General features: G+C 33.2%; 2 protein-coding genes and 2 pseudogenes across 2 annotated transcripts; 3 read left to right on the forward strand and 1 right to left on the reverse strand.

The window, feature by feature from the left end:
* Positions 1-8,685: 8,685 nt before the first annotated feature.
* On the forward strand, positions 8,686-10,196 carry LOC132182464 (UPF0481 protein At3g47200-like; annotated as a pseudogene).
* A 2,963-nt stretch (positions 10,197-13,159) lies between these two features.
* LOC148586040 (UPF0481 protein At3g47200-like) lies at positions 13,160-13,904 on the forward strand (annotated as a pseudogene).
* Positions 13,905-15,721: 1,817 nt separating this feature from the next.
* On the reverse strand, positions 15,722-17,056 carry LOC132180328 (UPF0481 protein At3g47200-like). Its single transcript, XM_088516970.1, has 2 exons — positions 16,333-17,056; positions 15,722-16,263 (listed from the first exon to the last, which is right to left on the reverse strand). Exons 1-2 carry the CDS (start codon positions 17,054-17,056, stop codon positions 15,722-15,724), a joined length of 1,266 nt encoding a protein of 421 aa, XP_088373096.1.
* A 6,229-nt stretch (positions 17,057-23,285) lies between these two features.
* Positions 23,286-23,730, forward strand: LOC132180329 (putative calcium-binding protein CML19). Its single transcript, XM_059593122.2, has one exon. It carries the CDS (start codon positions 23,308-23,310, stop codon positions 23,728-23,730), a length of 423 nt encoding a protein of 140 aa, XP_059449105.2. The 5' UTR covers positions 23,286-23,307.
* The last annotated feature ends 2,201 nt before the right edge of the window (positions 23,731-25,931 follow it).

A 25,931-nucleotide genomic window follows, 5' to 3' on the forward strand; every position in this document is an offset into this window, starting at 1 on the left:
TTTGGTCACACACTTGATTGATGATACATATAAATTTCGCAAGTGGTACTAGTTGGCACTACTTCAATTTCCATCAATAATTAATATAACTATATAAGGGAGCACTAGCTCTCCAAACTTCTACCGCAAAACGGACCTCAATTCATGGCTGTGGTTGTGGTTGGTTGGCTCATTTCCATCAATAAAAAAAGTAACCGGGAAAGGGAGCACTAGCTCAAAACATCAATAATATTGTCCACACAACAAAGATTGAGGTGGGGATATTCCTCTTATCTCCTTAATTATATCTATTTTCATGGCTATATAGTTTTTCTCTATATGCTCGTCTCTTTTTCTACTCAATCAAGTTTCTATTATCATTTTCAATGTGCTAGTATGAAGCTCACTCGTTTCGTTTGTACTTTGAAAATGGACTTTTCTTTATGCTAAATCTGTTTTTCAGGAGTAAGATGAGTTTAACTTCTAGGAAGCTTTGCCATGTTCACTAGCTAAGAGCTATTAATTTCTTTTTTCTTTTGGGATAAATATATAAGAGCTACTCATTTTGTTTGTCTAAAGCTTAGATTTCATGAGTAGAACTATATACATGATCTGATAAATATTCCTAGAACTTCATTTAAATTTCTTTGATGGGTGTAAATGAACTTTTGTTGCAGGATCCTCAAGGCTGTCTGGAAGCAAAAAATCAAATTTTAAGAGTACTGGAGTGGTGGAACCGGCAAGTAGTTGCATTCTTATCTTGTATGTGAATAATTTAATTGATTTCGTTTGAAATACTTAATTATACGTACTCATGTCCTTTTTTCTTGACAAAGTCAAATTGTCAAGAGCTACTCATTTTATTGTCTAAAGGTTGGTATGAACTTTTCTTGCAGGATCCTCAAGGTAGCCTGGAAACTAAAACCCAAAATTTAAAGAGCGGTGGAACCGGCAAGTAGTTGCATTCTTATCATGTATGTGAATTTCATATGCCTACCTATTTTGGCCTTAATTTGGTTCCATTTGAAATATTCTTGCTGTCTTTTTTACTTAACAAAGTCAAATTAATTTTTTTCTCTCAAAAGCAAGAAAATAATGACCTACACATTCTCTTCACTCACGTTAAGGGCAAAACAGACCCTGTGCCACGAGCTTTCATGAATTTACAACATTTCTTTTGGCTATTAGAAAATTAATTAATTATTATTTTTTATTTTTTATTTAATTTATTAGAGTATTTTTGTCTTATTGAAAAAAAAATGATCATTTTTGTTTTTTTGCTGATTTTGGAGGGACATTGTCAATTGTTTAGTAGTTTTACGGAGGACACTGTCACAATTGAAAGTTTTGTGAGAATATTGTCAGTTAGGTGATAGTTTGAAAGGGTATGTCAACTTTTACTAATTTTTACTATATTTTAGTAGATGAAGTCCTACATGTACACCTTGATAAATTGTGTTATCATTCTCTTTAAGAAGGAGAAACTTCACTTACTCTCATGAACTTATGCGCATTTTGCAAACACCCAATAATGTTCAAAGTCTCTCACTTTGGTGTATCAAACTTTCGTTTCGTTTCAGTTACTCCCTTTTGTTAAGATTTTCTGTTAAATCCTAACGGAGGGGTGTAAAATACTTATAATGCCCTTATTTTTTATTAAAAAATAATTTTTTTAAAAACAATCTTGACCCGTGGGTTCACCGGTGGATCTAACCCACCAGTATTGTGACCCATGGGTCATATGATTATTAGGGGAAACTACCTTTTGTCATCATGTACTATAATGCATTGGCACTTTCTCTCTCATGAATTGCTAATTGTACTACTTTGCCCTCATAAACTACTATTTTGTGCTCAAAACTCCCTTTCTATCAGTTAAAGCCATTAACTTAGACGGTCAAAGTGACAATGCGTTGTAGTTCATGGAGGCAAAGTGACGGGCTGACCATTTGAGTTAACGGCTTTGACTGACGGAATGGGATTTTGAGTACAAAATGGTAGTTCATGGGGGCAAAGTAGTACAGTTGACAGTTCATGGAGGGAAAGTGTCAAGGCGTTATAGTTCATGGAAGCAAAATGTAGTTTCCCCTTATTATTATTAAAAAAAAAAAAAGATGGGTGACCCACGATGGGTTACCAAGGTGACCCGCCGGCCGTGGGTCACTTGGTCACAAGTTGACACTTCGTGGGTCACTTTTTTTTTTTTTTTTTTTTTTAATATAATAATTTTTTATTTATAAATAAGGGTAATTTTGAAATTTTTTAAAATGTTAAGGGTATAAAGGTCTTTTACTCATTCTACCATTTGATTTAATTGTAATATCTAACAGAGAAGTATTTGGAATTAAACGAAAGTTGGATACACTAAAGTAGAAGACTTTGAACATTAGGGGTGTTTGCAAAAGGTGCGTAAATTCATAGGGGTAAGTGAAGTTTTCCAAAAAAGAAATTTATAAAGGGTATTTTTGTCCTTGAAAAAATTGACAAATTTTGATAGTTTGAAAGGGATATTGACTCGATCAATAATTTGTGGGACATTGTCAATATAGTGGTAGTCTAAGTAGTTATATTTACTTTCCTAAAAAAAATTGTTAATTTAGCATGTAATAAATTCTGACCGTTGGATATTTAACTGACACCTAATCTTGACCATCAGATCAATTTTATAATTAATGGTTATTTAATTTAATTAAAACTGTTGGATCATAAATGTTAGCTAGTAACGATTACTTATTTTTAACGTTAGATCAAACTTCATTCTATCTTCCAGTTGTTTTAACTAACAATCAAGTAAATTCAACGGTTTAATTTACCTTAAAAGAATCCGACAATTCAGATCGAATCACTACCCGATCGTATGATTACAACCGTCCGTTTCTAAATTTTTCTTTATGATGATTATAACCCAAACATTTCACGAAGACTTTGTGAGAATGTAACTGAGATTTTTCAGCGTAATATCATTTTTTTTTTTTCAAACATAATAGCTTTATTAAATTCATAATTTTGGGAAAAATAATTAGGTTGAAATTTCTTTTGCTGAACGTGGATGTCGCTGTTGGGGCTAATATAAACTTGATGATAAGTAATTTGTGGTACAGCTTAGAAAATAAAAAATAAAAAATTGTGGTCCATGATTTACTAAATAATAGTTGACTAGAAGGTCATAACCTTCCTATTTGGGATAAGGATAGTTTAAATTTTATTTGAAATGGAGAGTATTCATTAAGTGTTAAAAAAGGGATAATGTTGTCTTAATTAACATTAAAGTTGAAGGGCAACATTTACAATATTACCTCTCATATTACACTAAATAGATACTCTCAATTTAATTATAATGCTAAATGTGCTTATTGTGTCTCTCAAAATTGATGTGTCTTTTAAGAGTCCTGCTATGCGGCTGCCAAAGCGTAGGACAAATATTAAAATAATAATAATAATAAAAAAATTGTTAATTTTTTTTTTGTTAAATTTTTATGAGTTAATATTTAGTTTCTAATGCCTCAAAACTTATTTTTTGGATTTAAAACTAAAACTTAGGGGTGGAATGTTAACCCTTCAGGGATGGTATCACCTAAAAGAAATTTTATCATCCTAAATTTGGTGCTAATACCTCAAATTTAGATTCCCTTTTAATATCTCTCTTCTTCAATTTAAAAAATAAATTAAAAAAAAAAAGTCAGATGTCTGACGCTTGAGGCAGCCAGAAATCTCTATTCATCTTTTAAAAGGCAAGAAAAAAAAAAAAATGTAACATTACTCGTTCAAAGGCTAAATAGGGAATCTTTTTTATCCTAATTAGAATGGAAGATATGGGGCGGAATGCTTTTATCAATCTCATGCATATATACATACAGTTTCATGCATACACACGTGATTTTACTATTTGGACTCTAAAACTTTCATACTGACAGTTCATAGTTAATAAAATAATTAAACAAAAAATATTCTTTGTCAATATAATTATAAGTGGTTGCTTGTCAATTATATACTCTTAATTATTTTCCTATTTATGAAATGTTACATCAATTTTTATCAAAATTATAATAGAAGCATTTTATTTTCTTCATTTTCCTGAACTGTTTCGCACATGCATGGTAGACTGGTGGTTGGTTGGCGATACTTTCATTTCCATCAATAATATAAGTAACCGGGAAAGGGAGCAATAGCTCCAAACTTCAATAAAATGTTTTGCTTGGGAACAAAGATTGAGGTGGGGATCATTTTAATTATCTCGTATCTATTTTCAAAAATTAAATTTTGATTAAATACTAAAATACAGAGAGTAAGGTTTAATTAGTATATAAAAAAATTTGCATTAATTTTGATTTTAGTTTTTTTCATTAATTTTTTTTTAAAGAAAATAGGAGTATTTTTGGAAGAATGACATAAAATAGTTTAATTATAAATTGGTCAGTTTATAGGGCAAAATAAAAATATATATTTGTTAGTTGAGGGGCCAAAGTATATTTATCCTTTAGTATGACTATATAAGTGACCAAAAGGGAGCACTAGCTCTCCAAACTTCTTCTGCAAACGGACCTCAAATCATGAGTGTGTAGTTTAGTTGACTATTTTGCTGGGAAGAAAGATTGAGGTAGGGAATTATGTGGATCCTTTTATCTTCTAATTATCTATTTTTCATGGCTGTATAGGTATAGATCGTCACTGTTGCTACTGAATCTAATTTCTGTTATCATCATCAATTCAATGTGCATGCATGCCTGTATATATGAAGCTCAATCATTTATGCTTGATTTGCAAAGAAACCCTATGGAGTTTTCTTTAGGCTAAACCTGTTTCTATAGAAATACGAAAATCTGTTTTGCATTAGTTTATATATATATATATCGCTGTTTATTATACTACTTAATCCTGCATGTGAAGAGTATGATCTTTCACTGCAAAATCAGATCCAATTTATTGTAATGGGTCACTTCAACTCCTATTAATATCAATATCTTGGCATTTTGTCCATGAAAAGGAGTACTGAATTAATGTAAGGAAGGAGCTCCTTTCTTACATTAATTCAGTTCCAAAGAGATTTGTCATAGGAAGCGTTGCCATGTTCATTTTGTTTCTCCTTTTGGGATACATGCATTATCTGAAAAGTAAAATTAGAGTTTCATTTAAATTTCTTTGATGGGTGCATATATATATGTATGAACTTTTCTTGCAGGATCCTCAAGGTATTCTGGAAACTAAAGACCAAAATTTAAGAGTGGTGGGGAACCGGCCAGTAAGTAGTTGCATTCTTATCTTGTAAGTGAATAATTTAATGGTACCTATTTTTAGCCTTTATTTGGTTCCATTTGAAGTACCTCTACTGTCCTTTTTCTTAACAAAGTCAGATTAATTTTTTCTTTCAAAAGAAATTAAGGAAATAATGACCTACACATTCTCCTGACTCACGCTAAGGGCTAAACAAATCCTGTGCCACGGACCATCATGAACTTAGAGCATCTTCTTTCCGTTGTTATTGTTAAGCTATTACTCTTTTTTGAATGAATTTTATGTTCATAACTCATAAGTGCATGGCTAAATTTTTTTCTCCGCTCTCTTTAAAGAGAATTGTGCCTAAATATTCATATATATTTTGTTTTGTTTTTACTTAAGTAAAAACAAAACAAAAACTGAGCAAAAAGTTGCAGATCCAACATATAACTGTGAACAAAGGAGATAGTGTTGAATTTATATTGACCGCTTGGTGTCTTCAATAGAAGATATGATGCCTAGTGATTTGTTCATATAGTCTGAATGCTGCATCTTCAAAACCTATTCCATTCTCTACTGGCATAATGAAAGAGCTTATATTCCAGATGCATTTTCTATTGGGCCTCTCCATCATGGCAGTCCAAACTTAAAAGCCACATAAAAAATTAAAGCCATGTATTTACAAAGACTTATCTCTCGCTTGAACTCTCTGGAATTGCTAAGAACTCTCATCGAGTCCATCATAAAGGTGGAGAAAGATGCTTGTGAGTGTTATGCAGAAACAATTGATTAATACAGCCCAAAACAACTTGTGAAAATTTTAGTTATTTATGGTTGTTTTATTATTGAGTTGTTCCAGCCATATTTCTTTTACCATGTGAAAAATATTATTTTTTATAGCATATATAAAATAGATACTTTTTTAAATAGGATTTATTTCCAATTATTTTATTATTATTAAAAAGATATGAATTTTTCACATAGTGCTATTGAAAATTATTTTAATCTACGTACTAGTGCTATTGACGCTGGAAAAAAGTTTGCCGTTGTTGTTAAATAATATAAAAGATTCCCAATCACAGACAGTATATACCGTAACATTTAAGAACTTTTTGGCTCGAAAAATTAACGCCAATGATTCACATGCATAGATTTTTTCAACTTTGGGCTAAAGAATTTGTCGCTTAATAAATCTTTTTCCACTGATCAAAAGTTATTTTAATAGAAAGAAAAGAATTCGGACCTACTTTCCCTTTCATTTAACTAATTAATTATTACAGATTAAATTCATATAAAAAGACTAAGGACCCCAGAGTTTTGGACTTTGTGAGAATGTAACTGAGAATTTTCTAAATTTTTCTTTATGATCGATGATTATGAACTATACATTTCACGAAGACTTTGTGAGAATGTAACTGAGAATTTTCAGCGTAATATCGGATTTTTTTCAAACATAATAGCTTTTTTAAATTCATAATTCTGGGAAAAAAATTAGGTTGAAATTTTTTTTGCTGGCCGAGGATGTCGCTGTTGGGGCTAAACTTGAAGATAAGTAAGTTGCGGTACAGCTTAGAAAAAAAAAAAATTTTGTGGGCCATGATGCACGAAATAATGGTTGAAGGTCATAACCCCCATGATCACGGGGATTTTACTATTTCGTCGAATAATTATTTATTTATTTTTGTTAGACTAATTCAAAAGTAATGTTAATTATTACTTAATTTTGTGTCTTTCAAAATTGATGTGTCTTTTAAAATTATCATTAAATTTATTATTTTTGATTCAATTATAATTTAAAAAATTACGAGACAAGAAAAATATGTAGCATTACTCATTAAAAAATGACTAAATATATAGGGAATCTCTTTTACTTCTAGTACGATTAATGGAAGATATCGGGTATAATGCTTTCATCAGTTCCATGCATGCAATTGGTTGGCTTGTGAATTACTATTTGGCCTCTAAAATTTTCATAGTGTTACCGTTTATAATTAATAAAATAATTAAACAAAAAATATGGTTTGTCAATATAATTATAAGTAGTTGGCTTGTGAATTATATACTCTTAATTATTTTTCTATTTATGAAGTGTCACATCAATTTTTATCAAAATCATAATAAAAGCATTTATCTTTTCTTCATTTTCCTGAACTGTTTCGCACATGCATGGTAGAATGGCGTTTGGTTGGCGATACTGTTCATTTCCATCAATAATATAAGTGACCGGGAAAGGGTGCACCGGCTAGCTCCAAACATCAATAATATGTTTTGCTGGGAACAAAGATTGAGGTGGCCGGGGATATTCCTCTTATCTCCTTTTATATCTATTTTCAAGGCTATAGAGTTTTTCTCTATATATATATGCTCGTCTCTTTCGCTACTCAATCGAGTTTCTATTATCATCTTCAATGTGCTAGTATGAAGCTCACTCGTTTGTGCTTAAAAAATGGACTTTTCTTTATGCTAAATCTGTTTTCCAGGAGTAAGATGAGTTTAACTTCTAGGAACAGCTTTGCCATGTTTAATAAGAGCTATTAATTTCTTTTTTCTTTTGGGATAAATATATAAGAGCTACTCATTTTGTGGTCTAAAGCTTGGATTTCATGAGTAGAACTATATACATTATCTGATATATATTCTTAGAACTCCATTTAAATTTCTTTGACAGTTGTATATGAACTTTTCTTGCAGGATCCTCAAGGTTGTCTTGTCTGGAAGCTAAAAATCAAATTTTAAGAGTGGTGGAACCGGCAAGTAGTTGCCTTCTTATCTTGTATGTGAATAATTTAATGCTACCTATTTTTAGCCTTTATTTGGTTCCATTTGAAATACTTAATTATAATCATGTCTTTTTTCTTGACAAAGTCGAATTAATTTTTTATTTCAAAAGCAAGGAAATAATGACATACACATTATCTCACTAACGTTAAGGGCTAAACAAACCCTGTGCCACGGACTATATGGGTGTGTTTGCCAATGGCCCTGGAACGGTATTGTTCCAGGGCCTCCCTCAATCCAAAAAAAAAACATCTTTTCACCTCAAAAATAATCCCAACATCTCTACTTTTTATACCACATCAATCATTTTTTATTATTATTATTATTTAAATAAAAAAATCACTACAAAACAAATTTTTTACATTTTTCCATATAAAATATATTTTTTCAATTTTCCCCACAAAACATTTTCACTAAAATCAACCAAACACATATTCTTAAAAAAAAAAAAAAGCTACAGTACCGGCCCTAGAACAGTACCATTCCAGGGCCATTGGAAAATAGGGCCTATATATCATGAACTAATTAGAGCATCTTCTTTCCGTTGTTATTGTTAAGCTATTACTCTTTTTTGAATGAATTTTATGTTCATAACTCATAAGTGCATGGCTAAATTTTTTTCTCTGCTTTATTTGAAGAGAATTGTGCCTAAATATTCAATATATTTTGTTTTGTTTTTACTTCCTTTTTTTGAAAATTTTAATTTGTCACTCCGGAAGAAACAGTTTTACGAGGCAAAACTGAGCAGAAAATTGCAGATTCAACATATGGCTATGAACGAAGGAGATAGTGTTGAAATTGATATCGACCGCTTGGTGTCTTCAATAGAATAGATGATGCCCCGTGATTTGCTCATATCGTCTAAATGTTGCATCTTCAAAACGCCTTCCATTCTCTACCGGCATAATGAAAAAGCTTATATTCCAGATGCATTTTCTATTGGGCCTCTTCATCATGGCAATCCAAACTTGAAAGCCACGGAAAAAATTAAAGTCAAGTATTTGCAAGACCTTATCTCTCGCTCATACTATCCAGAATTGCTAAGAACTCTCATCAAGTCCATCATGGAGGTGGAGAAAGAGGCTCGTGAGTGTTATGCTGAAGCAATCGATTACAATCCAGAAGAACTTGTGAAAATTTTGGTTATTGATGGTTGCTTTATTATTGAGTTGTTCCACAAGGACACTTATCCACGCCTTACAGGACTACGTGACCCCATTTTCAGCAGGTCCAATATGTTACAATTTCTATACCATGACTTGATATTGCTAGAAAACCAAGTACCTTGGATGGTACTTGAGCTTCTGTTCAACTTGACAAAGGATTCTTACGACGAAAATCCCCTAATTCAGCTTGCCATGTATTTCTTCCGTGGCATCCATTTATCAAGAAGAATGCCTCCTGGGGATCAGGTTATCAATATCAAAGGCATCAAGCATTTTGTTGATCTGTTCAGGAAAATTTCAATTATATCAAGCACTGATCCCCGACCAAGTCAGTATATCAATATCGAATGCATTAAGCGTTTTGTTGATTTGTTTCGAAAATTGGCAACTTTATCAAGTTCTCAGTTCGGGAAATTGACAACTTCATCAAGTACTCTGTTTCGGAAATTGTCAACTTTATCAAGTGCTATGTTCAGGATATCAAGTATTGAAGAAGAGAGAGAGAGCCGACGAAGATGGGAGTTCCTGCCTTCTGCTACGAGCCTTGTGGAGTCTGGAATCAAATTTAAAAGGGGCTCGTCTAAAACCATATTGGAAGTAAAATTTAATGATGGCATTCTAGAAATTCCTCCATTTGAAATTGACGAGATAACAGAAACCGTCTTTCGAAATCTCATCAGCTATGAACAATGTCTCCCCAACTCTGATGATAGGATTACTTCCTATGCCATACTCCTAGACAGCCTCATTAATACTGCCAAGGACATAGATATTTTGTGCGAGAGTGAGATAATTGATAACTGGTTGAATCCTGAGGATGCGGCCCAGCTCTTCAACAAGCTTTACCTTGACACTTGTGTGGACTACCATTACAATGATCTTTGCACGCAAGTGAATAGTTATTGCCGACGCAGGTGGCCTAGATGGCGTGCAGTGCTTGCGCACAATTATTTCAACACTCCATGGGCTTTTATTTCGACATTAGCAGCATTTATCCTATTGTTGCTGACGTTGTTACAAACTGTGTACACCATGAAAAATTAGTACGTACGTATTACATCCTTGTAAAACCTGTTGTATAATGGTCTCTCGACTCTTTAATGTCGTTTCCAATGTCAATTATGCTTTGGTGTACGTGTTCTAATGTTGGGTCAGACGAGTTGATTGTGGATTGTGTATACCAAATCAACGTGAATAAATTGCAAATGTTGCAGTAAGGAAATACGAGTACCCTTCCCAAATATTGCTTTAAACTTTTAGTTCAGGTGCATTTCTTCTATTTTTCAAAAAATATGGTATACTCTTTTTTCATTGATTATTACTTACGAAAATGCATGCTGTCATAAGTTGGGAGAGTAGAAGCAGATGTTTTCATTGCATCTGAACCGATCACATGTATACCTTCTCCCATTGGACGGTTCAGATAAAGGTGGGGTAGCTATTAATTAAGAAAAAAAAAATACAAAATTAGTTCTATCTGGTTTACCTAATTTATAATTAGCTCTATGTGGTATCAAAATGAACTCAGAAATCCTTAAAGTAAGGCAAAAAAACAATTTAGTCCCTAAAGACAAATTTCGTATACTAATTTAACAGATTTCATTAATATAACACTTACTTAAATAGGACAAGTGTTACAATTTTATTGGGTTTGATGTCTTACTCTATCAAAATTTGTTAAGTTAGTAAACAAAATTTGACTGTAGAAACTAAATTATTTTATTGGCATATCCCAAGGATCTCTGAGTTCATTTTGATATCACTTGAAGTTAATTGCAAATTGGGTAAACTACAAAGACTAATTTTGCATTTTTCTCATTGATTAAGAGCATGTTTGGAATTGTGTTTGAGGATTAGAGCTTTTAAGTTAAAAAATATTTTTTTTTTTGGTCAAAAGCCTCATTTTTAAGTTTTTGCTAAAAGTACATTTTGATTATTTTTTGGCTTTTTAGACTCTTAAAAGTGCTTTTAATTTTTTTACTAAACGAATAATTTTTTCTTCAAACAGACTTTTTAAATATTAAACTCACTTTTAAACCTCTCAAACGCATAACTAATCATAACCTAAAGAGACATGGTGGCTATCGAGGTATAATTAATTAAACGGGTCTTCGCCATAAACGAGACTCACGTTTAGTCAAACACTCAAACCCTTCTTGTACCATCAACCATGTTACATGTTATGCTTCTGAGTCCCGACCAAGGCCAGCTACTGAACCAGAGGTCCAAAACTGACAGCCATATGGGCGGGACCAGATTGACTGGTTTCGGCCCAATAGAATTTTGGTTGGGCTCAGGCTGTTTTTCCTTCTAAACCTTTGTCATGAGAGGGACAGCCAGCCCACTTAAGGCGGCATTGGGGTCCAGTGAAGCATCCAATGCTTTGTGGGTGATTTAGCATTAATTCTCAATGCACGAAGCAAAGAATAAATTCTGATGGTAATTCGCCTTTTTCACTTTGGGTGCTTTTAGCATTATATAAACGATGGCACTCGTGTACCCCAGTGAAGGATAAGAAAGGGAAAAGGGATAAGACGAGTGAACTTCTCAGTATAAGGTTTTTTTTTTTTTTTTTAATGAAATAAGAGGCTCATTTTGGTGTCTAAAATTCGATTATAATTTCATTTAAATTTCCTTTATTGGCGTTTGAACTTTTATTGCAGGATTTTGAAGGCGGGCTATAACATAAATTTTAAGAGGGGTGGAGCCTGCGAGTAGCTTTGAAGAGAATTGCGAGTAAAGATATAAATCTCTTTTATTTTGTTTTGTGTTGAATTCCTTCTCTCTCTCTTTTTATTTATTTTTATATTTTTTATTGAGGATCACTTCTGTAGAAAGAATTCTAAGAGGCAAAAAATGAACCCAAATAAAAAAAATGAAGGCATTTACAAATACTAACTCACCAGGAGCTATATTTTAAAAACCAATTAATGCTCTTAGTTAAATATTAATTAAAAAATTAAATTTATTATTTATTATCCACTTAATTTTTTAGGATAATCGGTAGAATTAACACTACTAAATCGAATTTTCTTTATCATCTTTGATGTGCGAGCATGAAGGTTATTCTTTTGTCAAAACTAATGAAAAATATTGTTATAATTTCATTTAAGTTTCTTTGATGGATTTATATCATAAACTCCTCTTGCACGATCCTTAAGCTAGGCTGGAAACTTCAGTATAGGAACCAAAAAATCAATAATATCTAAGAGTAGTGAAACTTTTTTTGACATGTCTGCATAAGAAGGGGAGGGAGATTCAAACTAGTGATCTCCACTTCATTAAGTGTGGTCCTAGCCGATTGAACTACCTCTTAAGGACAAGAGTAGTGGAACTTGCATGATCCTTAATGCCACGCATTTTTTGCCTCAATTTGGTTCGACTTGAAGTAATCGTACCATATTAATTCTTCATTAACAAAATCAAAGCAATTTTCGCTTTCAAAAGCAAGGAAAATAATTACCAATATCTTCATTTGTCCTGCTCATGTTAAAAGCAAAATAGACCTTGCGCCATAGGCCTGGCTACTATGAGCTTAAAATACTTCTATTTTGTTTTCAAATTAGGATGAGAGTTCAACTCTAAAATGTGAATTCTATTAGTATTAACTGTCTTAAGATTACTAATGCTCTGATGGAGGTAAGTCAGACTATGCTTCAGTTGGACTTTAGAAAGTGTTTGCGGTTTCTACCGTCTAGGCCCCTCCTGTACGGCTCCCAATGGACATGTGCTACTATGATCACACAAAAATAGAATAGTTATAGTTAATCTCCTCGGCTTGCCTTTTTAAGGAAAAAAAAAAAACTTTATTTTTGTTAGTGTCACGAACTCACACTCTTACTCTTGTTTTGGGCAAATGTTACTCTCATATTCTTACCTGTTAATATTTTTTCTCTATTCTGTTCGAAGAGAATTGTGCCTAAATTTTTTTCCTTTTTATTTTTTTGTTAATTTGTTTTTTGGGTCAATCCAGAAGAAACTACTTAAGGAGGTCAAGAAAGAACCAGAAACAAAACCAAAATATGGCTGCAAACAAAGGAGATATTGATACATTTGATGTCGAACACTTGGCATCTTCAATAGAAGTTACGATGACCCAAAATGATTTGTTCATGTCACTTAAACATTGCATCTTCAAAACTCCCATCGCACTCTACCACCATAATGAAAAGGCTTATATACCTGATGTATTTTCAATTGGGCCTTTCTACCATGGCTGCTATGACTTGAAAGCTACATAAACAATTAAAGCTAAGTATTTACTAAGCCTTATATCTCGATCGCGCTTTCCAAATACAATGTTAAAAGATTTCATCAATTCCATCAATGCTTTGGAGAGAGAAGTTTGGGAATATTATGTTGGACCGATTGGTTATAGCAGAGAAGAATTTGCAAAAATTTTGGTAATCGATGGTTGCTTTATTATTGAGCTACTATGCAAGTATTCTTTTGAGCAGCTTAGAGCAAATGACCCTATTTTTAGCATGTCTAGCATGGTTGAAATTCTTGGCCATGACTTGGTATTGCTAGAAAACCAAGTACCTTGGATTCTACTTGAGCATTTGTTTGGCATGAGCACGAGCATGGCCCCTATAAGTGATATGAGCTTTGGTTGAACTTGCCATTGCATTCTTTTAAGAAATTTTCCCATTCTTGCTGACTGCTTGTTCTGATCATCTTCGAGACATCAAACATATTCTTAACCTGTTCAAAAAATGGTTGATTCAATCAATTGAAGTAGAAAAGGAGAACATATTGCTATCATGAGATTTATTTATTTATTTAATTCAATAGGGGGAAAAGGTTAGAGGGAACTATTATGGGCAATGGCGGAGCCACATTGGCCTTTGGGGTGCCGCGGCAATATTGTCCAATAGGAAGAGGGACACATGTGGTCGACCCAGATGCAATGAGAATGTGTGCTATATGTTTTTGGATAAACATGGTTGCTCCATTGTCAACAATAGTAAAGTCCAGTGGACCCAATGAAGGTGGTCTAGACCAAATAGGCACTACAAGAAAATGAGAAATTAGGATCCTTTTAGAAAAGTCTACAAACATGAAAAAAATGAACAGTTAAAGTAATGAGTGGCCTTTAAATGGAGACACTTGCAAGAGTAATGCTGTAAGGGAAGTAGCACGTCGAAAATAATCAATTTTTTTTTTCCTTCTCTTTTAATTGAATAAGGAAAAGGAACCTTGAAAGCAATCAATTAAATTTCATTGTTATGTTCTCGAAAACTAAAAAAATTGTTAATATTTTTGTTAAAATTATTAATAATTTAAATAGCACATATGAAATAGTTAGATGAGATTCACTTACCTAAATAATTTAGCAGCTGGAACAGCTGGCTTGTTTCATATATATGAATTTTAATAGCTAATAATTTTGACAATAAGTTGATGGATATCTGCGAATATTTAATGTATTAGAGTTATGATGTCAGGAAACTGACGAAGGTGGACACCACGTCAGCACGACTTCCAATTGACTTGGGCAGATATTTTCATTGCATCTGGGCCGATCACATGTGCTCCACTTTCTATTGTTTTTTTTTTTTAAAAAAAAAAAAAAGTAAATTGGGTTAATGATAAAAAAGAAAAGAAAAGGTGCACTGTTAATTATAACAAATTCAAAACCAAAAAATACAGAACAATAAATAGTAAAATGCAACTAGATGGTCAAAAATAAATAAATAAATTGATTTTTTTCTGAAAGGCCGCATAAATAAATCAAAGCTATGAGTTCGGGATAAATTAAATGGTGGGCCATTGGTGGCTGTCAAGGTTTAATTAAATGGGCCTTTGCTAAAAACAAGGCTCACGTTTAGCCGAACAGTCCATTTGGGCCAATCACTTGTGTTGTACAATGTACAGCGTGACAACTATAAATAAATGCATGTATTATGCTCCTGAGTCCTGATTACATGTAGTTGAATATATCGAATATAATAACAACTTTTAACATATGAAGATTCTGTAGCTGACCCACCCAAAAATTTACGAGTTAATTATACTTACAGACTTTGTACTCCATGAAAGTTAGTATTACAATTTACAACCTCATGAAAATGTCTTTTTCAATGTCAATTATGAAAATCTCTTGTTTGCTTTGGAGTCTGTATTTTAATGTTGTGTCAGATTACTGAGATTGTGGTTTGTAAACAAATTCATTAATTTGTTTACATTTATGTCACAAAATTACTGTGTTCTTTTGATTTCCTATGGTCTATGGAGGTAAAACCAAACAGGCAAAAAGAGGTAAGATATAAAGACAGATATGATTGAGACCCAACTCGCGATGAGTTGTCTTTTGGGACCTGTAAGAGGGACTCGATCTTTCTTGAAATGTTCAGGCAAAGACAGCTCTTCAGCAACTCCACAAATCCACCAAGGTGGTGACCAGCTTTGAAGTGTTTTGCCCCCAACCTTTTGTTAAGTTTTTACTATGTCTTTTTATTGAAAGACGCAGAGTTAATTTGGACTGGTAATTTCTTTAAGAGCACATATACGACAAAGCAAATTGACATTGAAAAGTACTCGAGGGAGACTAATTATACAAGTTTGATAAGGATGCATTACTATTATACAATGGTGTAATAGGTTTCTAAGAAGGTGAGGATGAGGATGATAAGAGCACCCAACGTTGAAAGAACAATCCATGGAGTGCCGAAATAATTGCGCACAAGCGCCGCACGCCATCTAGGCCACTTGTTCTGGCAGAATCTATTCACTTGCAAACCAAGATCTTCGTAATGGAATTTACCCATATAAGTATCTTGGTAAAGCTTGTTGAAGATCTTGGTTGCTTCCTCAGGATTCAGCAAGTTATCCACGATGTTTCGCTCGCACAGCTTCTCCATGTCTGCGGGAGTATTAATGAGGTTGTCTAGGAATATGGCATAGGAAGTGATTCTCGCTTCACAGCGGTAGCATTGTTCAAAGCTTATGAGATTTCGAAAAGCGGTTTCTGTTGTCTGGTGAATCAGTATTGGAGGGATTTCCAGAATACCATTGTTAAATTTTATATCTAAAATGCATTTATCTGACGAACCCCTTTTGAATTTGATTCCAGCATCTAGGAGCATCGTAGCAGAAGGCACAAGTTTCCAATTATGTAATCTGTCTTTTTTATGATTTTCTCTTATAATTGTTGAAACCAACCATTCTGGCATAAGTTTCCATTCTAATCCACCTTCTTCCTCTCCTCTATATGTTGAAATTAACAATTTTCTTAACAAGTCTGGAATATGCTTCACGTCTTGAACAGAGTCATTTGGAAAAGGCAAATCGGATGAAAACATGTTGGCAAAAAATGATGTGGCAAGTTCAATTAGGGTCTTTTGGTGTCCAGGGTTGTTGGTCTTGTTGAACAAAAGTTCCAGTACCATCCAAGGTACCTGGTTTTCAAGCAATATCAAGTCATGAAGTAGAAATCGGAGCATGCAGCGCATGGTGAAAACAGGGTCATCTATTTTATACCTATCTTTAATATCGCGGTAAGCATCCCTATAAAACAACTCAATAATAAAGCAACCATCAATTACTAAAATCTCAACAAATTCATATGGAGTGTAAGAAACTTGATCAGCATAACACTCACGGGCCTCTTTCTCCACGGCTTGGATAGAATTGATGAGGTCTCTCAACATCATAGACGGAATGGGTGAACGACCAATAAGGTCTTCCAAATACTTAGTTTTAATTTCTTCCATGGCTTTCAAGTTTTGGCAGTCATGATGGATGGGTCCAATAGAAAATGCATCAGGGATATAAGCTTGTTTATTATGCCTGACGAGAACAGGGGGGGTTTTGAAGATGCAACTCTTAGAGGACATGAAACAATTGTCTAGCATCTTACGTTCTATTGAAGACGCCAAGGCTTCGATATCAATTCTACATTCTCGGTTCACGGCCATATTTTGATTTTGTTTCCTTCTCTCTTTTCGCTTCTTAAACTGTATCTATAAGAATTACCCCAAAAAAAAAAAAAAACAAAACAAAACATAACTGATTAATATCTTTAGGCACAATTCACTTCAAAAAGAATAATGAAAAAATATAATATATGACTGCAACATTCATTAAAAAAAAAGGTTTGGAAGTGTAACAGTACTAACAAAAAGAAGGTTCTCTAAGCTCATGGTGGCTCATGGCACATGCACGATTTGTTTTACCCATAGATTTTGCTAATTTTTTTTCCTTGCTTTTGAACTCTTTTAACAATTACCCTACAAACTAATGTGCCAATTCACGTAGAATTTACAATGTCAACTATTAAACAAATAAATTTGATTGTGGCTCACGTGTTAGTCACATGGACTGTCAAGTTAGTTTGTAAGTCTGCGTGACACTTACCTAGCTTGCCAACCACTAATAGAAAAAATTAAATTTGATTATGGCTTGCGTGAACTATCACATCATTTTGTAAGGGATCTTATAGTAAAAGTTGATCTACGACTATTAAAATTTGGTTTTGGTTCCCATATATAGTGAACTTTCAGCTTGCTTCTAGCATCTAATAAGAACATTTCGTATAGACGTCAAAGAATTAAAATGAAAGAATAATGCTAAAAATTACACTTCCATTCTACTGTGAGTTGAATTTTAATATTTCTATAATCTGATATATATTTGACATAATTAATTAATAGGAGTTGAATTCAAATACATATCTTAAACTTGTGCAGAACAAATTGTACGTATCATTTCTATAGAATCAAGTTTAGCAGAAAGAAAACATGCAGCTAGCAGCAGTGACGAGCATCGGAGCATGCATGCAGAAAAGAGAAAACCTCTATCTCTCTCTATATATATAGACATGAAAAACAGATAATTAAGCTAATAAAAGATCTCCTACCTCGAGCCTTTCTTCCCAGGAAAATAGCAGCTTTATTACTCAACTAAACGAACACAGTCATGATCAGAGATTCAGGTTTAATTGGACAACTAAATATATCAATTAGGGTTATCCAAGCACCTCTATTTATAGATTTTGCGGGAATCCAAGTATTACTCTAAGTTGACTGACGGTTTTTGACTGGTAGCTAGGAGCATTCAAATTCTGCTATACAAATTTTCTTTCAATTTTAGCTTAAATAATCTTCTTCTTTTTTTAATTACGTACCCATTTTTTCAAATCCCTTGTATATATATATATCTCACGTACCCTCTATTTTAGCTATTTATTTTTATTATTTTATTTAAATATGTCTTCTTCTTCGTTTTTTCTGAACCGTTTCGCTTTCGCACATGCATGGTAGTTGGCGCTACTTCCAATTCCATCAATATTAATAAATAAAAAATAATAGCTCCAAACTTATGCAAATTAACGGGCCTCAATTCATGACTATGGTAGTTTAGTAGTTGACCATTTTGCTGGGAACAAAATTGAGCTGGGGAATAATGTGGATTCTTTTATATATCTCCTTTCATGGCTATAGAGTTTTTCTCTAAGCTCGATCGTCACTGTTGCTAATGATTCTAATTTCTTTTATCATCATCTTCTATGTGCATATATGCTTGTATGGAGCTCAATCTTTTGTGCTTTGCAAATAAACCCTATGGAGTTTTCTTTATACTAATTAAACCTGTAATTCTATAGAAATAGTAAAATGTGTTTAAGCTTCTATATATCTCACTAAATCCTGTGAAGATCTAGTAAGATCTTTCACTGCGTTGCCATGTTCACTAGCTAAGAGAAAGCTATTCGTTTCTTTTTTCTTTCTTTTGGGACAAATAAGATCTACTGATCATTTTGTTGTGTAAAGCTTGGATTTCTTTAGTAGAACTATACAATATCTCAAAAATATACTTAGAATTTCATTTAAATTTCTTTGATGGGTCTATATTGATCGTTTCTTGCATGATCTTTCCTTTGTCCTGCGTCAACCTACAATATCTTTATATAGTAAAAGTCGTACGTTATTATATTCCATATATTTAAACTTTTAAATTTACATACATCTCTTGTTCACATAAAAATTAAATAAATTAAAAATGTGTAGGAGTGTACAAATGGGTGGTTATAACCGCTAACTACATAACCGCTTTGGTAGGTGGTTATAAAAAATCGCTAACCACCTTGGGCAGGGCAGTTAGCAGTTTTAGGAGTAGAGAAAAGCGGTTAATAAGTGCAAACCGCCTACCCTTATATATAAAAATGTAAATATATATTATATATTTGGGAAAATTACACCTTATTCCCAAAGTTGGCAGCGTTTTTCAATTCGACTCCCAAAATTTTAATTTTTGCAATCCACCCCTCTAAAGTTTCAATTTTTTGTAATTCGGCCATGTGATCACTGTTCCGTCAATCAAAACGGCTTTGACTATCGGAATAACCAGATTGCAAAAAATTGAAACTTTGTGGATTGTAAAAATTGAAACTTTGGGGGTCAAATTGAAAAATGCTGCCAACTTTAGGGGGTTAAAGTGGGTAAAGTGTAATTTTTTTTATATATTTTATATTAAAAATATAACATGGTGTCATTTTAAATACAGGTTAGGGGCAGAGTTTCATCATATTCATTGTTTTTAGGAACACTTTGAGCAAAAACTATTGCAAATAAGCTTAAAAAATAGGCACAAAAAAGCCCAAAACATCTCAAAAAACCCAAAAGCCTATATATATATATAAAAAAAATAAAAAATAAAAATAAAAATAAAAAAAGGTTATAAAACCGCTGGTTATAAAATAGTCGATAACCGTTTAAGCGGAGCTGTTGCGGTTATTAAAATTCAATAACCGCTTTAAGTAATTGCAATTAGTAATTTTAACTAATAATCACTAACTATAACCACTTGTACACCCAAATGTGGAGCGATATGAAGACTTGTAGACTTGTAGCTAGTAAGCACTTGGCCATAGGTTAAGGTGATAGGTGCGTCTCACCAGCTTCACAAGGTAGAGAATTTTGTGATAGGTGCGCCTCACCAGCTTCACGTGGTAGAGAATTTTTTGATAGGTGCGCCTCACCAGCTTTACGAGGTAGACAATTTTGTGAATATTGGTCCGTTTTCGTAATCAATAGCTGGGCCTCGGTCCGACCATTAATAGTTATTTTGCATATATTTTTAGTTGTCACGTCCAACGTAATACAACAAAGAAGGTTTCGGCTAAACGTGAACCTGCAAAGGCCCATTTAATTAAACCTTGACAGCCACCTCTACCTTTAATGTCCAATGGGAAGAGGGACACATGTGCTCGCCCAGATGTAAGCCAACTGGAAATTGGAAGTGGTGCAGATTGGTCCATAATTAAGAAGTGAATTAAGGTAAAATCCAAAATAGGGCCAATAAATGTTTTGCGGTCCAAGTTTTGATGAAGGCTTTGTTTTGTCGCATGATAGTTTGGCTCTACTTTTTCAATATCAATTATGAATAGAAATAATTGTTTGTATGTTTAAATTATGAAAAGGAAGTATTGTTGTTTGTCAAAGGCGTGTGTAATAATTTCTGTCAATAAATTATTAAATATAAAAAATTTCTGTCAATAAATTTTGGTTCTGCTCCGACTTTACCTGCCTTTTGGATTGATTTTTCATTCGCCATTTTGCTCTCTCATTGGTATATTATTTGTTCTAGGAAGCCTTGGGATGCTCAGTAAGACCTTTTTTTAAAAAAAAAAAAAAAAAGAAAAAGAAAAAGAAATAAAAGTTGTTTACCATCGAGAGTGGTGGTTTAATGGCTTAAGAAAGTTTTCAAGTGATCAGGGCATGTACTAGGTCGTGGATTCGAATTTCCGCAATGGAGAATCCCTACATATACCTGATTAGTATTAACCATATTAGATTTTCATTGATGCCCGGGTAGGTATGGGTTAGGCTATAGCTCAGTAGGACTTGAGAGAATACTTGCAGTTCCTATCGTCTAGGCTCCTCCTGTGCCGCTTTCAGCGGGTAGGTGCTACTATGGTCACGCCATGTTAGAATAGCCACAATTGGTCTTCCCAGCCTACTCCTTTGCTCAGAAGAAAAAAAAGAAAAAAAAGAAAAAAAAAAAAAAGCTTATTTTGTTGTCTAAAACTCGATTATAAATTTCATTTAAATTTCTTTTATTGACGTTTGAACTTTTCTTGCAGGATGTTGAATTTTTATTTTCTTTTGTTGAAGGCGGGTTTAAAAAATTAAAACAATCATGCCTGAGCCCATCTAAAATTGGATTGGGCTGAAACAAATCAATCTAGCCTGGCCTTAGGGGCCGAAAACTCTTGTCGGAGGCTTAAAACTTGTGGAGCTATATGCCACCTGGCTCATGGTAGGAAAAATAATAAATATCATCGTTGCACTTAGACATAGGTGTCAGTTTAATCTCTACATTTTCAATTTAAACAATTTACTCTATACACATTAGATATGTGATAAATCAACCTCCCTGTTAAAAATTATCCTTTAAATCTAATTTAGTTAGATGATAAATAATACGTTTATCCTTTACTATTTGAGTTACAAAATAGTCATTTTTGTTTAATATGAATGTTAAACAAAAGACGAAAAAAAGGTTACAAGGAGGAGAATAATATGCAATATGCATGCTTCAATATGCCAATATATTAGCATATTGAAATATTACACATACTATCTCTAAAAATAATAATAAAAGAAAAAGAAATCCGCATACTAAAAAAGAATGGTTCTTTTGTAATTCGGGTAGATAACAAACAACAAAAGTATTTCGATTTATTAAAGCATATTTATGTCAGATTGCTTTTGTTTTTCGATCAATTAAAAAAGAAAAAAAGAAAAAGAAAGATTGATCAAAAGTGAAGGATAAGAAAGAGAGCTCTTTCAACGGTTGATGCTTTCAGCTGGTCAATATATTCATCTTGGAGTTATTAATATAGTTGACTTTTTAAAATTCCTTTTTGGAACAAACAATGGGATGGTAATTAAATTTCTAAAGCACCAAGTAAGGATGTATAGATAATAGAATGTGATTCAACAAATTTAATATATTATAGCGGCTGTTGGGAAAATATCGATAAATCTCTTGTATTAATTATTATTATTATTATTATTATTATTATTATTATTATTTTTCAATTTACCGAAAATAAAAACCTCAAGAAGCATGGTAGAGTGGAAAATGAATTCCTTTCCTTTTATTAATTTAAGATTTAATCTCTTAATAAAAATGGAATTTAAACCCAATTCCGGTGAGTTTTATTAATATATTTTGAGAGCATTGTTTGTTTTTTAGTTTGAAAAAATATTTTGCTGTGACATTTAAATAATATTTTATATTGAATTATTTGTTAATATCTTTAACTTGAGAACAAAAAACAAAATAGATCAAACTGTTCTCACTTTAAATTACAAATAAGTTTCTCTTATTGTCATAAATTGTGAGAGTCTCGATCTCCCATGCATAGAGACTCTCCTATATAGAAATTTGAACACGTTTTGAATTATTCGTCCACCCACCCGAGCAAGTGGTCCAAAGATCATAATTTTCTCACAAATTGAGAAGTCAATGGAATAAATGAAGCAGCTCCTTCGCCCGTATTTCCCCGTATTGGTGGTTGAGGTAGTTTTGACGGTTTTATATATCATCCTCTAGAACGTTGAAGTCGGTCATTTGTTATTGTTTTGTCCATAATCTGAAGACCTTTTTAGCTTCTTCTGCGTTAATTCCTTTTGGAAGACACTTTCGGGTTTCCCATTTGGCGTGGGGTCAAGCCCATGTTTTTTGGGTTTAAGAATTTAAGTGGCAACTGAAGAAAAAACACAAGAAAAGAGAGAAACCTGTTGCGTATACACACACGTCATAAAACACTACTTTATATTCTTTGGCTTGAAACCAAGAGACATAAATAGTTATTTTTTATTTTTTTATTTAACCACGTCTTTTAACAGTTTCAAATAGAGCAAGCGTCTAGATTCATAATTTTGGTATGAGAAAAATAATTCCTTCTATTGTTTATTTTGGATAAATAATTCCTCCCATTGTTGACAAGGTACGTACTTTGCAGATGTCAAGGTTTGTACTTTTGGGAAGACCAATGTCTCACCCCGAAATTTCTGTTGACCCGTCTCAGAAGTTAGATGGTCAACTCACGACACGCGGCATCTTATGCATATATATAATAAGCATGCCTGTCTCACGAGGAAACAGGTTCGGTTTCAAATCCTCAATACAGTTTTTGCTCTGCACAGGCTTCCATTAGAGCATGAACAAGCGCACACAATACGAACGCGTGTTCAATCACTTTGACGACAACGGAGATGGGAAGATATCACCCTCTGAGCTGCAGCAATGCGTTGAGGCAATAGGCGGGGAGATTTCGCCGGCAGAGGCAGAGGCGGTGGTGGAGTTGGTCGACTCGGACGGGGACGGCTTGCTGGGGTTGGAGGACTTCGTGAGGTTTTTGGAAGGAGGGGAAGAGGAAGAGAAGGTGAATGATTTGAAGGAGGCGTTTAAGATGTATGAGATGGATGGGTGTGGGTGTATAACACCCAAGAGTCTTAAGAGGATGCTTAGTAGATTGGGTGAGTCCAAGAGTATTGACGAGTGTACGACCATGATTGCTCAATTTGATCTCAATGGTGATGGGGTCCTCAACTTTGATGAGTTTCGGACCATGATGCTGTGATGCCTTCGTTTCACTAATTTGTTGTTCATTGATTATTTGTTGGTTATTGTTATATTTTCCTTGAATTTCCCGCCATATGATTAGTTTTTTTTTTTTTTTTCTTTTTGTACAGTAGTAGAAGATTTCTTAGAAATTGAGTTGGACATATGTAAAAATTATATTCATTTTGGACTCACGCCAGTTTAATAAATTTGATGGTTGGAGAAGGGCTTTTTCTTCTTTTTTTTTTTCATTTACTCTTCGATCTTGTGGCAATGTTAAGGATAGTTTCGGCCAAGTTTATGTGTATATATGTTGACGACTGACGAGATAGTTTCTCACGAACCATGACAATTCCAGCCATTCAAAGAAAAATTAGGCTGTCCTCTTAGTCCAGTTTCATATATTATACATATGAAGCTGGGTGGAGCTCAAACTTGATTATACCTGTGCTTCTACATATATATATATGCTGAAGCATGTTTGGTTTCAGGCGGAGCTGGAAGTTCTCTTTGGAGGATAGGTTTAAAGGCTAATTTTGGTTTATTGCAATAGCCAACGCAGCCCTTGCTTCGAATTGAAGAAGCATGACAACATTTTAAAAAAAAAAATCAGTTTTTGTTTCAAGTTGTGCTCCTTAATTTCAGGATCCCAACGACCTTAATTATCCAAAAGGCCAAAAGCCTTAGAATATTAAAATAATTTAAACAGCACTAGAAGTCTAGAAGGAGAACAAAACGCCAAAAACTAGTTTTTAATTTGTTTGGAATCCATTTGACTATTCACAGGCTGTTTACTGATGAATTCACTAAAGGCTTGGAAGAACTTTCACACTACACGTTAACACATCCTCTGTTTCTGGTAATTCTTACAATTTCAATTTCAAGCTCCAGGAGTCGTGTTACACATAAGAATAGAATATTATGTCAACTTAATGCTGAAAAAGCTAAAAAGATGAGTTAATTAAAAGGAAATTCTCCTTGCTAGCTGTCCAATGTGTTTCGGATCAATGAGATGACTAGAAGAAAGGAATCACAGGTTAGGCCTATGTCAATGGATTTTTTAGAGCACTCCGTACAGCCTCACCAAAACCATTTTTTGGTTATTTTGGTGAGGTAATTTAATAAAAGTGGCTTAAATCTCCACTTTTTAGATTCACTTCTTTAACAAAACAAAAAAATAGTAAAGTGAACAATACTCACAAAATATAAAAAGCACTACTGTTCACTCACCCATTGATTAAACAACTCATTTCTCTCCCTTCCTTTTCGCCTTTCATTTCTCTCTTCTTTTTCTCTTTTTCTTTTCCTTTTCTCTGCAGCCTCTCTCACTTCTCTTTTTCTTCTCTCAGCATTTGGCGTCATTTCTGAGCCCCATTTCTCTCCAGCGTTTCATCCCTTCATCAGTTTGAGTGTCGCCATTTTTGACCGTTAGAAAAATTACAAAAATTTTAAAATATTCTGGTTAGAATAAGACAAATGTACTTAAAATAGGCTATTGGGAAAATACAAGCATTCAAAAATATAAAAGTTAGAGAAAGAATAAACAAATATTTGAAAAATGATATCTAAATGGAATAGTAAAAATGAATTGTTAAAATAGTGAGACTGTTGTAGATGCTCTAAAAAGGTGAATTGTTAGGTGAGACTGCTAGGAGTGCTTGCTTGTTCAATTGCCTAACTTTTTGGGTTGGAGAATTTATCACAGTTTTTCATTCTAAATCCACGAATCAAAGAATAAAGTGTTTATGGGAATTTTCCATTTTTGCTTTGGGTGCTTTTATCATTATATTAAAAAAGGCATTTGTTTCCCAGTTGAAGGATAATAAAGGGATAAGATGAGTGAACTTCTCATTGATATAAACATTTGTTCTAGAAAGCGTTGTCATGTTTAATTAGCAAGAGTACGTTATCTTCTTCTTCTTCTTCTTCTCCTTGTTTTTTATTTTATTTTTATTTTTCAATCAAATAAGAGATGCTCATTTTGGTGTCTAAAATTCGATTATAATGTAGAACTTATGTTATTTGAAAAATCCACTTATCATTGGCTTTATATGAACTTTTCTTGCAGGATGTTGAAGACGGGCTAGAACTTCTGATTACGAACCAAAGACAAAGTTTTAAGAGAATTGTGGGCAAAGACATAAATCTCTTTTATTTTATTTTTTTTCTTTTGATCATTCCTCAAGAAAGAATTTTAAGAGGCGGAACAAAAACAAAACT

This window comes from Corylus avellana, chromosome 5, assembly GCF_965113065.1.
Source record: "Corylus avellana chromosome 5, dhCorAvel1.hap1.2, whole genome shotgun sequence".
NCBI lineage: Eukaryota > Viridiplantae > Streptophyta > Magnoliopsida > Fagales > Betulaceae > Corylus > Corylus avellana.